A 12556-nucleotide genomic window follows, 5' to 3' on the forward strand; every position below is an offset into this window, starting at 1 on the left:
ACCGGTCTCTTTCAAAAAACACCTTTGCCTCCCGGCTGGGTTCACAGAGCTCACATCGCAAATACCTCCTGACCTCAAGAGCCCAGGTGTTTGTCAGAGCCCGGCTGCAGCTGGAAAACCCCTCTGTGGTTACTGCTTCGCTGGCACGCACAGCCAGGGCTCCTGCTCATCACGCACATGGGAGCACCGGGCATCGCTGGAGCCAGTGCCCGGCTGACTGCGGGCACAGCACTGGCACTGGAGGGCCCCTGAGCCCCACCATGCTGCCGCTTGCTGGGCGGACTGGGGATGAGTGTGGGCACTGGGGACAAGCTGCTGTCACCAGCCACCCCTGCTCTGGGCAAGCTCCTATCCTGTCCCTCACCTGCCTGGCTGCTGTGCCCTTGGCCAGCAGCTCCCAGCTGTTTCCCCAGGGCTGCAGAGACACAGTGAAAACTGACATGTTCTGAAGTGCAGGGGTGACATCCCTGGGCTCAGGTGCCCTACCGAGCTGTTGGGGTACAGCACGGGCTTTGCAGGTCCTGGGCTCTCACCCGGGGACCAGGGATGTCACCGGGTGCTGCAGTGGCAGCTGCTCTGTTACTATGGGGACAGGCATGGCAGGGAGGACAGGGATAAACACAGAAAAATCCCCGGCAGCTTTGCTCCGGGCGGCAGCGGGGATCACCGGGGTGCTGTAACCTGCCCGCCCTCCCTGCCCCCCACCCAGCTCCGTGGCCGCCCACCCATTGCAACACCCAACTCCTCGCTATCTTCCCCCAATCTGCGAGGCTGACAACTCAGAGCTTTACAGGCAGTTGTGGTTACGCTGGCCCGGAAACGCCTTGCGGCGGAGGCGGCGTGCCCGCTGCCCTGCCCGCTGCCCTGCCCGCTGCCAGGGCTGGGCCACCCCAGCTGCCCGGGGAGCATCCCTTGGGCCGTACCATGGGCAAGGGGCCTTGTGCTGCAGGCAGGGCACAGCACGGCATGGCATGGTGTTACCCTGCATGCTGTGCCAGCGCAGGCTTTGCAGCAGCACGGGGATGTGCAGCACCCAGCGGGGTTGCGCGGGAGCGGATTGAGTCAGGCGTGTCACACTCACTCCTTATTCATTCGGCTACGTGAGCCGCCGGGCAGAGGCTGAATGCTCTGTGACCTTTGGACACTCATTTGAACCACGGGAAGGGTGACGGGCAGCCAGCGGGCAGGGAAAAGAGGCAAATGGCTTTTGGGAGATGGCAGTGCACACTGCGGTCAGAGCCTCCGTCCTGGGCTGGTCCCTGAGTTGGGGTGAGTGCCAGGTGCCTGGCATGGGACTGCAGGGCTGATCACCATCCTTTGGAGGCCTTTCACCCTCCAAAACCAAGTGGCATGGCTCATGGGACACCTCTGTGCTTGCAGCCACTTACCTGTCCCTCCTGTAGCAAGCCCCTGCTGCCACCTGCAAACCAAAAGCTGGGCTCAGCCCCCCGAGCTGTGCCTTCAGGGGCTCCTGCATTCCCGGACCTGCTTTTGCTCATCACACACTTCCATCCAGCCAAACCGAGCAGAGATGCGCTGATAGAAATAGGCCTGAGACTGGCTGTGCCGCAGGGAGGGAGCCACCGCGCCACAGCCGAGGCCAATGACAGCTTTCCCGAGGGCATCGTCTTAGAAAGCATCTCCTCAGCAGCGAGGTGATTCAAGGGGAAAGCTCTGCAACAGTCATTCTGGGAAGTTTCCATTTGAATTGCTGCAAAGAGCATTTTTTCCATGATAAACAGATTGCTTCAGTTCCCCAGCAGCACTGAGTGGAGGGGCGGGGGGGGGGGGATGTCACCGCCACCCCCTCCATCTGCAGCCCTTCCAGCACAGGGGCCCTGAGTCATCCACCCTCCACCCAGAGACCCCACCAGTGAGCGGGATGTGTGGTGGGGCCGGGGTGGGTCCCGGTGGGATCCGCACCCGCAGCCCTCCCACGCGGCAAGGGGAATTCAGCCCCGGAGCAGCCGGTACGGCTTTGAGGTCAAACGTTTGTATGAAACCAAGAACCAGAGAAAACCCCTCCCCAGCCGATCCCTGACCGGCATGCGCAGGGCCAGAGCCCCCTCCGAGGCTCCTGGGGGGGCAAACACCTCAGCTGCACGGACAGCTTTCATGGGAATGCCTGGCTCACCCAGCCTGCCTCATCCCCACACCACTGGCTGTGCTCAGTCAAGGGGGTTTGCCCAGGTATGTTCTGGGGCTGCAGGTGTACTCACAGTGATCCTGCACCCCCAGAGCACACCCCAGCCTCGGCTCACCTTTGGGAGCGTCGCACATTGCTGCTCGTAGGGCTCCGCAGAGAAAACACCACTTGTCTGGTCCCTGGGTGGTCACTGAATCCAGGTCGGGCACCGCGTGTTCCCACCAGCTCCAAGGCAAACACCTGAGAGGTTGAGGGAGAGGAATCCCGCTCCCTGCGCCTCTGTAATCCTATGGAATAATGCATAGTATGAAGTGAGCTCTGGATCCGGTCCAGTGCTCACTGAAGGCACCGACAGGCCTCCTGCTGATTTCATGGGAGCGAGCCGGGGTTTCCATCAGCACGGTACCAGCAGCAGCAGGAGCTGGCCAAGCCCCGGCCTTACCCACGCAGCGCAGCAGGAGCACATTCAGAGGGGGCTGCCTGTGCCCACAGGCCACATTTCATCTCCATTCACACCGATTCCACAGCCACACGTGCTCACATCGCGTGAGGATCATCACCTGCTGCTTCCATTCGGGATGAAACGCTACCCCCTCCTGCTGTGCATCCATCCCTAGCGGAAGCAAAACTCTGCCAGTGGGGGGTCCGAACCCAACCGCAGCAGGAGGAGAGCGCTGGGAAGGGCCCCGAACATGGGCATAACCTTATTAATGATTCACCATCAAGAATAGAAATAAGAGTTAAATCTTCCATAAGCTGCTCAGCTCCATGGCCATGCTGCATCCATCCTCAGGCAGAAGCGTGGATATGAGCTCCCCACATACCCTGTGACAGGGATAAGTAATATTTCAGGTCTAGCTCTTTGCATATTCATCAGTGCTTTCAAGGCAGAGTGTATCTTTGCCTTTTTTTCCTAGCTGACACTAAAAGGAGACCAGCAGCAAGGCCACCGGGAGAGCCCTGGGCGGGAGAAGGGGACACCAGGATACTTCCAGCCAGGAAAGGCAGAGCTGTATTGCAGAGGAAACACAAATTCCCTCTCCTCCTGTGACAGCTCTGCTCACAACTGACTGCTGCCACTAGTTTTTTGGCCAGAGCTCCTGATGGGAAAACAATAAAGTGACATCCTGCCCTGGGTGATGGAATAAAGGGCAGCATGGGGATGGTGGGTAACAGGGAGCCCTGGGGACAAGCCCAAGGCAGCCGGCAGCTGACCCAGCTCTTCCCTGGGGGGTATTTTCACCCACACAGAGTGGGGTTCCCCAGCGGCAGCCCGGTGCAGAGTGGAATGGACACGCATGAGCAGCGCTGAGCCGGTGGAGGGTCTGGCGTCCTGCGGCAGACACAGACCTGACTTACCCAAACCTGCCTTAACCAGACCTGCCCTAACCCGGCCGTGCCGTGGGACTGCCCACATCCCAGGCAGGGTGGCTGCTCTGCCTGTGTGTGAAGGGTCAGGCACAGGGAGACCCGGAGCCACCAGCCTGGAACAGACCCCATCCAGGTTCCATTTTCCTGAGGGCAGCAGCGGGCACGAGACATCTGCCTCGTTATTTTCGGGCATTCCTTGGCGTTGTTTCTTGCAGACCGGTGCCAAACCCCTCTGCTGTCCCTCGGTGGTGTGGTGTCACCCAGCCTTCCCCAGCTTGCAGTTCGAACGGGGCACGGCATCGAGCAGCCCTTCCCAGCCTGAGCTTGGCTGTTCTGTCATTTCTGAAGGCTCTGGGCACGCTGGCAATAACTGACTCCAGGGAGTGACGTGCCTGGGGCAAAAACGCACCTGGGAGAGAGGTATAAGGAATTATTTCAAAACTCCAGGTAGAAATATTACCCTGTGTTTCTTAAAACCCCACCACGGGGAGTGCAGTGCCCTGGAAGTGTGGGTGCAAGAGCACAGGCATCCCCTCCCCACCCTTTCCAATGGCGTGAAGGGACTGCAAGCCTGGCCTTGGAGCCCAGGGATGGTAACGGTCACATCCAACGGCAGGGCCAGTTAGCGGGCTTTACCTGGCCGGCTGCCACGGGAGGTATTTGGGTGGGAAGGGCAACAGGAAGGGTCTGTGGGGGGATTCGTCTGTGAGAGCCGCATCTCCTGGCTCCAGCAGAGTGCTGTGTGCCAGGGTTATAAAACACGAATCCCCCGTGTCACGTTGCGAGGGTCAGCGCCGCGAGGGTCAGCGCCGCTGGCTCCGCTCCGGTTACGTGACCTGAGCCTGGCAGAGTTAATTTTTGCCTCCAGCCCTGAGGAGCTCGGCAGCGGCACGCAGCACTGGCTGGGCTCATCCTACTGCTGTCTGCCTGGGCATTCCCAGCCCTCTCCTTCCACCCAAGCATCGCACCAAACCTCTAAGGGGGAAAAAAAAAAAAGAAGATAATAAATAAAAAAAGAGCCTTGCTCAAGACCTGCTGCTTTTTTCCACAATGATGCAGCTAAAGCAGAAACGGCAATTATCTGGTTCAGTCTGGTGCTGCTGGCCTGGAACATGCCATGACAACGTGTTTCTTGTTTCAAAGCCTCTTTTGTACTAGGACACAGTTCAAGGGATCTTGCAATGCCTGCATTTGTAAACACGCGGCACTTGCAGCTACACGCTTTGCAGATGAAAGCCAGGGGCAGAGCAGAAGGGCACTTCTCCTCCCCGCCATGGCCGTGTCACGGCCTGGGGGGGAGCGCTCCCCCTTCCCCCTCACACCCCCTCCCTCAGCCCAGCGTCTGCGGGCGGACGTGCTGATTCAGGGACTCGGCAGCCCTGGGGCTGGGTAACCATGCGTGGTCCTCAAAAGTCACAGCACGTCCAGGAAAATGGAGTCCTGGAAAAGGGAAAGAAAAAGGGAAAAATAAAAGAAGGGGGGGGGGGGGAATCACAGCAAAAAACTGCGTCACTGCGGATTATTTTAGGCCCCGGTCCATACATAATGCAAATAAGCAGCTCCCGGGGTCCATGCCTGTAAAAACCATCCAGCCTCGTAGCACTCGGTTATAGGAGCTTTCCAAACAGGTGGTGAAAAGCTAAAATTATGCCCGTCGGTGTCCTCGCCGGGGTGAGGAAGGGCCCCGCGCCTCCGGGAGGGCCCTTGTCCTACCTCTGCAGCGCCCGTGTCAAAACGGGACCGAGACACTAAAAAATTCAAGAGCGTTTCTTTCCTTTTGAGGCGATCCTGTGCTCAGCCTGAACCAAACCACGCTCAGCATCTCCGCCATCTCCTTTGATCTCCTCCAAACTGGGCTGCTGCCTCCTCACACTCACTTTTTCACTCAGGCTGGCTTTAGTTTTTATGATTTTTTTACCTGCTGTTAGGGCTTTTAATTTTTTTTCTCCCCCTCTAAAAACCATCCTACCCTCCTCGCCTTACTTCAAGGAGTCGCTCGGGAAGCCCTATTTATGGGTTGAAACGCTGCTGAAAGAGTTATTGCCATGTTATTCAGCTGTTGTGCCAAGCCTGCATGGGGATCGGGTTTCTGCTGAAAGGGTGCCAGGCACGTCTTTTTCCAGGAACCAGCAGCCGTATTTAGCCTCCGGCTGCACATGAAAGACTGCAGTCGGAAACGTGACATTGTGTCAACATTTGAGGCAGGTCAGAGCTGGGTGAGACCATGAAAACAAGTCCGGGGAACTCAGCACACCCCGCCGGCACGGCGCGGCACGGGCTGCCACGGCCTGGCGGCCTGCCGGGGGTCGGTGCCTCCATCGCCTTCCTCCCCGCTTTGCCCCTTGTCCCCTGTGAGGCGGCTCTGGGAGGAGGCCGGGGAGGGGGGGGAAATGGAGGCCCAGGGTGGTGGCGGCCACTCGCCCACAGGCAGGGCCCACACTGCCGGATGGCGATGGCTGAGGGTGCCTGACCCCGAGAACTCACCTGTGGCGCTGGCGCTGGGCCAGGGCAGTAAGGACATCCCCATCCCACCATTCCCCTCCGCTGCCTGGAGAAACCTTCTCTTTCGCACTTCGCTTCACAATTTGGGTCAGTTTTGGGGGTTTTCCCCTCCTGTGAGTGCTCCCACCGCCCAGCAAGGTGGGACAGAAGATGGAGACTGAAGGAAGCCAGCCAGGACCCCCACCGTTAGCGAGGCTGCAAGCGCCGCCGTGCTGAGCGCCAAATGCTGTCCCCAAAACGGGGTTACGTGCAGCCGCCCTCAGTAAGATCAATATTTAGCCCTAATGAAAACAAACACAAAGACATCAGGAGGTACCGAGGCCCCAAATAAAGTAACGCCAGCAGCCCTGTTCTCCTGGCTAGCGGGACTGCAGCTGGCCTTGCCTTTAAGCTGAGGCTAACCGCAGCCTCGCAGCAGCCCCGGGGCACCCACGTCCTCCCTGGTGGGGTCCCCGCCATGCTGCAGACCCAGCCACGCTGTCCCAGGTGCATTTCACCTCTCGCCATGGGGTTTTTGTGGTTCATCCCCATTGTGAACATCCTCTGTACCCCGAGTCCTTCCACCCACCCCTCCTGGGCCAGAGCCCCCGTCCTTCACCTTTGGGAAGAGGTTTGGGGTCACGCCTCCCCTCCCAGAGTTCTGCATACCAATAATGGGCAAAGCTGGCGGGAGATGATGTTTCCTCCATGGCCAGGAGCTGCTGTTGCCTCCTCCTTGCAGAGCCTGGGGTAGATGAGCCAGAAAGCCGGGGCCAGAGAGCACAGAAGACATCAAGAGAGAGCAAGAAAGACAGGGAATGGGAAAAAAAACCCTTGCACCTCACCAGGAGGAGGAAAAAAACCCCCACAGGTTAAAATAAATCCATAACCCTGGGGCTGCCGGGGAGCCCCGCTCGCCCCTGCACCCATCGACCACTGGATCCGGCCATGCAGTGACCCTGCTCAAATATTTACAAGCACAGGAGGCAAACCCTTATCTTCCACAGGAAAAGAATTATTTTATTAAGTATTTTTAAACAACTACTTAACATTTACTCAAGATAAAAATATGTACAATATCCCACCTTGAAGAAGGCTCCAAAATATAAACACTGTACCTCTCCCTAGAGAAAAACAAAAAAATTCTTCTCTTCAAAAAAAAAAAAGACAACCCAGAAACAAGAATACATTCATATTTCTCACTTCTTTATGCTCAAGTAGTTATACAAATAATAGACATCTGAAACGCTTTACCTTTTAATATATTTATATAATATATATATATTTATAACGGGATTTTACAAATAAAGGCAACAACTGTATACCAAAAAAAAAATTAAAACCAACCAAAAACCAACAACAAAATAAACGTTAGAACACAATCTGCGATCAAGCATAGTGCATCTCAACAGCTGGTGCAATGGGAGGGCGAAACCAAAGATCCAGACCATTCTGGACACGAGCTCTCAAAACCAGTAAGAAACAAAACCAACCCACCAGCACTGCATTTTGCAGTGAAGTTTCCATTAAAAAAACCCCAACAAAACCAAAACCAAAAGAGAACAAAAAACAACCCCCAAAAAGCCAAATTGGACACGATGTTCCTCTGTGGAGACAGACCTCCGCAGGTCTCGGGTTTAACGGGACGAGCGTCAACACCCCAAACCCTCGTTCGTTAACACAGCAAATGTGGGCCAGGGTTTGCCAAGGAGACTCAGGAATTTAGATGCTCAAACCCCACTGGGATTAGACTCCTTCGAAAATCCCAGCCTCTTCATTTTTCAAAGGCACTGACAGGGGCACGTTCAGCGGGCACCGTGCCGTCGCCTTCGGCTGAACTGCTTCCCCTCTTGCATGAAGCTCTCAACTCGACCCACGCCGGGGAACGGCTGCTGGGACCACACTGATGGTGACACCATCCCCCTTTCCGACAGGCTAGGCCTGGTGAAACCGTACGGCAGCGGCGAGGGAGAGGCCTGGACTCAGGTGCGACAAGCAAAGCGATCCTTGGGATATCTTCTCCCCTCCCCAGCCCGAAGTAGCAGCTCAAGTTACGGGAAGGGGCGCGTGTTAATCTACTTATTAGATGTACGCCATGTAAAGCTTCCAAGCAGCATCTACCTTTTATTTCTTAAAAAATATATTTATATATATATATATATTATATATATCAGCAAAGGTGTGGAGAGAAACCCGTCTGAAGTCTAACCTGACTGTGCGTGACCGAGCGGCGACCGCTGCTCTGCTCCTCCCACGCTTTTGGTGGCATCGCCACCGCCGCGCCCAGGGCGGCCACACCAGCCACCCAAGACACCGTGGGCAGATAGGGCACCGAATCTCTTCGGCTCAACCTGCTGGCAGCGTGGCCGTTGCCTTAAAAGCCCTTATGAGAAGTACCGTATGTGTTACGCTCCCAGACCCTAACACCAAGTCTGCCTTGGGGAACATGGGTGGGGTTTTTTTTTCACAGCTTCGCAATATCGTCGCAGCTGACCGAGTCAACTGTTGCTCTGTAGATGAGGAGAGGGAGGAAGGTAAGGGGTAATGCAGAAAACCCTTGGTTTGGGGTTTTTTTTTTGTTTCTTTCTCCTTTTGGAAGTAGTTCTGAATTGCTAACCTGGGCACATCCTTCATCCTTCTCCAAGCTACCTGACAAGTCAGAGAAAAGGGGATTTAGCTTCCTACACGCAGTAAACCTTATCCCCACACCTCAGTCCAGCCAATATATAAAAGTGAAACAGTCTCAAACTTTTAAAAAAAAGGGAAAAAAAAAAAAGGAAAAGAAAAAAAAAGTCACACTGCACTTAGTCTTTGGTTTCCAAGTTCAAAGGAGGAATCTGCTTCAAAGCTTGAAGCAGAGCTGAGGAGTCGATAGGGGAATGGGCTGGTACAGGAGAAGGGAGTCTCTGGGGCATCAGCAGAGGTGGGGAGATCTTGTCGGGGTTCATGAACCCCGTCAGTGCTGCGGCAGAGGCCGGGAGGCTGGGGTACAAGACAGGCACGGATGCCGGGTACCAGCACTTCTCCAGCATGGGCAAATAGGCTGTTGCGGATGGTGGGATCAAATAGAAAGGCAGGCACAGGGGGGGCTGGTGAGCGTGGGGACCCAGGAAGCTGCTGGAAGCGCCCATCATGTCACTGCCGAAAGGGCCCTCGTCCTCCGGCGACTCCAGCCTGCTCCTTTTGGCTGGCGGGTCCTCAGTCTCCTGCTTAATAGAGCTTATTCTCTCCTGGACAGCGTACTTGAGTTCGGTATCCTTTTTGAAATACTGCTGTTCGGATTTGGAGTCACTTTTCTCCAGCTCTCCCCCGTACCCGCTGTCCGTGTCTGTGTCGCTGCCGCTCTGCTCCCCGCTGGAGTGAGCGAATGTCCTCTGGATCACAGGCACGCAGTTTTTCCCGTGTCCCTCCGCCGCTTTGGTCAAGGAGACGGGTTTCTCTTTCAAGTCCACCATTTTAGGAGGGATGTCTCCAGCCAGGCGGCCGGCTCCGCCCTGGAGCACCTCGGAGGCCATTCGGTGCAGATGGCCGACCAGCTGGGACGACTTCAGGTCCTTGGCGTTCTCGTGCTTGGCCAGGTACTGCAGCATTTCCTTGGCACACATCTGGAAACCGGATCGAAACATTTCCTGGCTGGAATCAAGGTTTCTTGATGACAGGTCACCTGAGGAAACATTAACAGGAAGAAATTAAAAATTAACAACGTGCTAAATAGTTCCATTACCGCCTTCGAGGCGGGCTGGAGGCGGCGTTCAACTTGGGTTACGGCGCGGCTAGAGGGGGGTGAACTTGCTGGTCAACCCGAATTTTGCATGTTCCCCCCCCTGCTTCTGCATGAGCACCTGGGTTTATTCCAACAGCCGCCTGTCCACTCTTGCAGGGTGACTTTAAACCAATTTATTTCATTTTTTGTTAAGTTCTGTGCTTGTTACGTAAGGCACCTTTGACAGGTGCTGACGCCTGGAGCATGGGAGTGAGCAGAGACGGTGCCTGGGCTGGGAAACACCCCAGGGAAGGCAGATTGCACCTCCAGCCCCGGGCAGGGCTCCCAGCACGTCTGCCCGCTCTGCCAACCTGGGGCGGTTTTGGTTGAGCTCCCAGCTCTCTTGCACTCCCTGTGGCTGTCGGGGCTGGGGAAGGCTCTACAGAAAAAACTCAAAATTGTACTTTATCAGATTCACGTGAGTGCCACATGTGAGAGCAGGAGGAGGAAGTACATCTGAAGCTCGATAAGCCGATGCACCCCTCTTTGCCTGCAGAACACGGGCCGGCCCGTTTAACGAAGCAACGGACCTAAGAAGGGGTGTGTAAAAAGCAGGTTTATAGGTACTTTCAGAAAAAAACCCACAAGCACAGCCCAGCAAACAAACAAACAGAACTGGGGTTGATCCAAAGCTCCTGAACACAGACAGAAAGGTTCTAACAGCTTCAGAGAGAACCTCACAGCAAACCCGGCTTTACGTAAAGCTTCCGACAACGCAGTCTGATTCCACACCAGCTCCACGGGGCACACTACACTGACCCTGCTGGGAAACCCGCCTTTTTATTCTTATTTTTTTTTTTCTCTTTCTGGGGCAAAAGCTCACAAGCAAAGCAAGAGAAAGCGAGGCCAGTTAAAGGCAGGAGCCCCCAGCTCCCCGCTTCTCGGGGACAGAGTGTCACAGCCGTGTTTCAGTGCCCATCAGGCGCCCGCAGGTTCTCCCACGATACGATCCGAGTACTCACCGGCTTGCAGACCGTTCTGCAGAGCGATGATCTTCTGCTGCTGCTGCTCAATGAGGTTGGTCAGTGCTTTCACATGCTTCAGGGTGAGCTCGAGCACCACAGCCTTCTCCAAGTGACCTAGGGTCTGGAAGCAAAAGGGCAGGTTGGCATCTGCCGTGGGCTCTGCAGGAGCCCGACAGGGCTGCTGCTGCTGTTTTATGAGTACCAGAGGATGCACCGACGCGGTTTGGGGGAACAGCGCAGAGGCAAAGCCCCGAGGGACCCTGGGCGGGATGGGACCGGCACCGGGAGCGGTGCGGGGAAAGACGTGACGATGCCGGCTGCGGGGGGGAGAAGGCTGCGCGGGTTCCCGGCGTGTTTTCGGACCAGCCGCGCAGCACAAATGACAGTTCCATTTGCCAGCCCTACCGCCACCGTGACCTTCGCACGGGGGAACCCGGCGGGGGCTCCTGCGGGCCGGGCCAAGCCCGCCGCGGGACCCCGGCCACCCGCGACCCTCCCCAGGATGCACCCGGGACCCCAGAGATCAAACAGCACAGAACCGGACAGCACCCCCGCCCCGGCAAACCCCGCCGCAACGGGCTGCGGGGGACACCCCGCCCCAAGGCGCCGGCTCGGTCCGGCCCCGCCGCTCGCACCCACCGTGAGCTTGAGGTGCTCGGGCAGCAGGTCCTTCAGCTGCGCGATGCACTCGTTAATCCTGTCGCGCCTCTTCTTCTCGATCAGCCTGTGAGGCAACTTGTAGGTCTCCTGCAAAGCCGGAGGGAGCGGGTCAGCGCCCCGGGGCTGCGGGGCGGCCGCCGCTGCTGCCCGCTGCCCACGGACCGCCGCCCCCTCCCCGGGACAGCCGAGCTCCCGCTCCGCATCCCCCCGCCCGGCCCCGGGGGGAGCCTCGGCTGGCTGGCAAGAGGCTCCGCGTCCAGCCCCACCGAACCCCCATTTACCTTATTGTCCTCGCTCCTCTTTAACCCCCTCCTGGGCTTGTAAACTTGGTACATGTGCGCGAAGTCCAGCCTGCACGGGCGAAACGAAAGCAGCGAATTATCCCCGTTCCCCGGGGGGCCGCGGCGGGGCCGCTCCTCCTCCTCCTCCTCCTTTCCCCCCCCCCGCCCCGAGCCCGACGCCGGCCGCTGCCGCTTACCCCGGCACGTCGCCGCTCTCCAGGGCGGGCAGCTTGCCCAGGCAGACGGGCGGGGGCTGCGCGCTGGGGATCCGCTCCATGGCGGTGGGGTGCGGAGCGCTGCGGAGCGGGGCGCGGGCCGGTGCTCAGGGCGGGCTGCTCATGCCGCGTCCGCGCCGCTCGGGCTGAGGAGCGGCGGGCGGCGGCGGGCCGGGTTAAATGCGGGCGAGTGGGTGGACGGGAGCGACGTGCGCTACCCTGTGACTGCCGGCACGTCTGGCGGCCGCCGGGGCGGGCACGCCGGCCCCCCCGCCTCCCTCCCCTCCCCGTCACATGAGCCTCACGTGTCGGCAGCGCTGCCGCCGCCGCGCAACGTGCCGGGGGGGAGGCGGGGCCGGGCGGGCAGCCCCGGCGGGAGCGGGGCCGGCGGGGCGGGAGCCTCCCCCCCGCCCGCGTGTGCCGGAGGGATCCTCCGTGTGTGCGTGGAGGAGGAGGAGGAGGAGGGGGGGGGGGTGTCCCCGTTCCCCCCCCCCGCCGCCCGTGGGGGCTGGGTCCGGTGGCGCCGGCACCGCGCCGAGAGCTCCCGCGGCGGCGGGAGGGGGATCGCAGCCGGTTCGCCCTTGGGAGCGTGTTGGGTGCGCGGGTGCAGAACGAGCCGCGGAGCTTCACCTGGGGGGGTCGAGGCTGCGGCCCCTTCCCAACCACCCTGCGCT

General features: G+C 58.3%; 1 protein-coding gene across 1 annotated transcript; it reads right to left on the reverse strand.

The window, feature by feature from the left end:
• Positions 1 to 6939: 6939 nt before the first annotated feature.
• Positions 6940 to 12109, reverse strand: BHLHE40 (basic helix-loop-helix family member e40). Its single transcript, XM_084269864.1, has 5 exons — positions 11865 to 12109; positions 11668 to 11737; positions 11366 to 11473; positions 10724 to 10847; positions 6940 to 9662 (listed from the first exon to the last, which is right to left on the reverse strand). Exons 1-5 carry the CDS (start codon positions 11942 to 11944, stop codon positions 8803 to 8805), a joined length of 1242 nt encoding a protein of 413 aa, XP_084125990.1. The 5' UTR covers positions 11945 to 12109; the 3' UTR covers positions 6940 to 8802.
• Between the last annotated feature and the right edge of the window lie 447 nt (positions 12110 to 12556).

The sequence above is a fragment of the Gallinula chloropus genome (genome assembly GCF_964237585.1).
Source record: "Gallinula chloropus genome assembly, chromosome: 12".
In the NCBI taxonomy this organism is placed as follows: domain Eukaryota; kingdom Metazoa; phylum Chordata; class Aves; order Gruiformes; family Rallidae; genus Gallinula; species Gallinula chloropus.

Coding starts and splice junctions, on each gene's coding strand:
- BHLHE40 (XM_084269864.1), bottom strand. CDS start 11,944: ATGGAGCGGATCCCCAGCGCGCAGCCCCCGCCCGTCTGCCTGGGCAAG. Junction 11,738..11,864: donor GAGAGCGGCGACGTGCCGGG/GTAAGCGGCAGC, acceptor TCGCCCGTGCAG/GCTGGACTTCGCGCACATGT. Junction 9,663..10,723: donor GCAGAACGGTCTGCAAGCCG/GTGAGTACTCGG, acceptor ATGTTTCCTCAG/GTGACCTGTCATCAAGAAAC.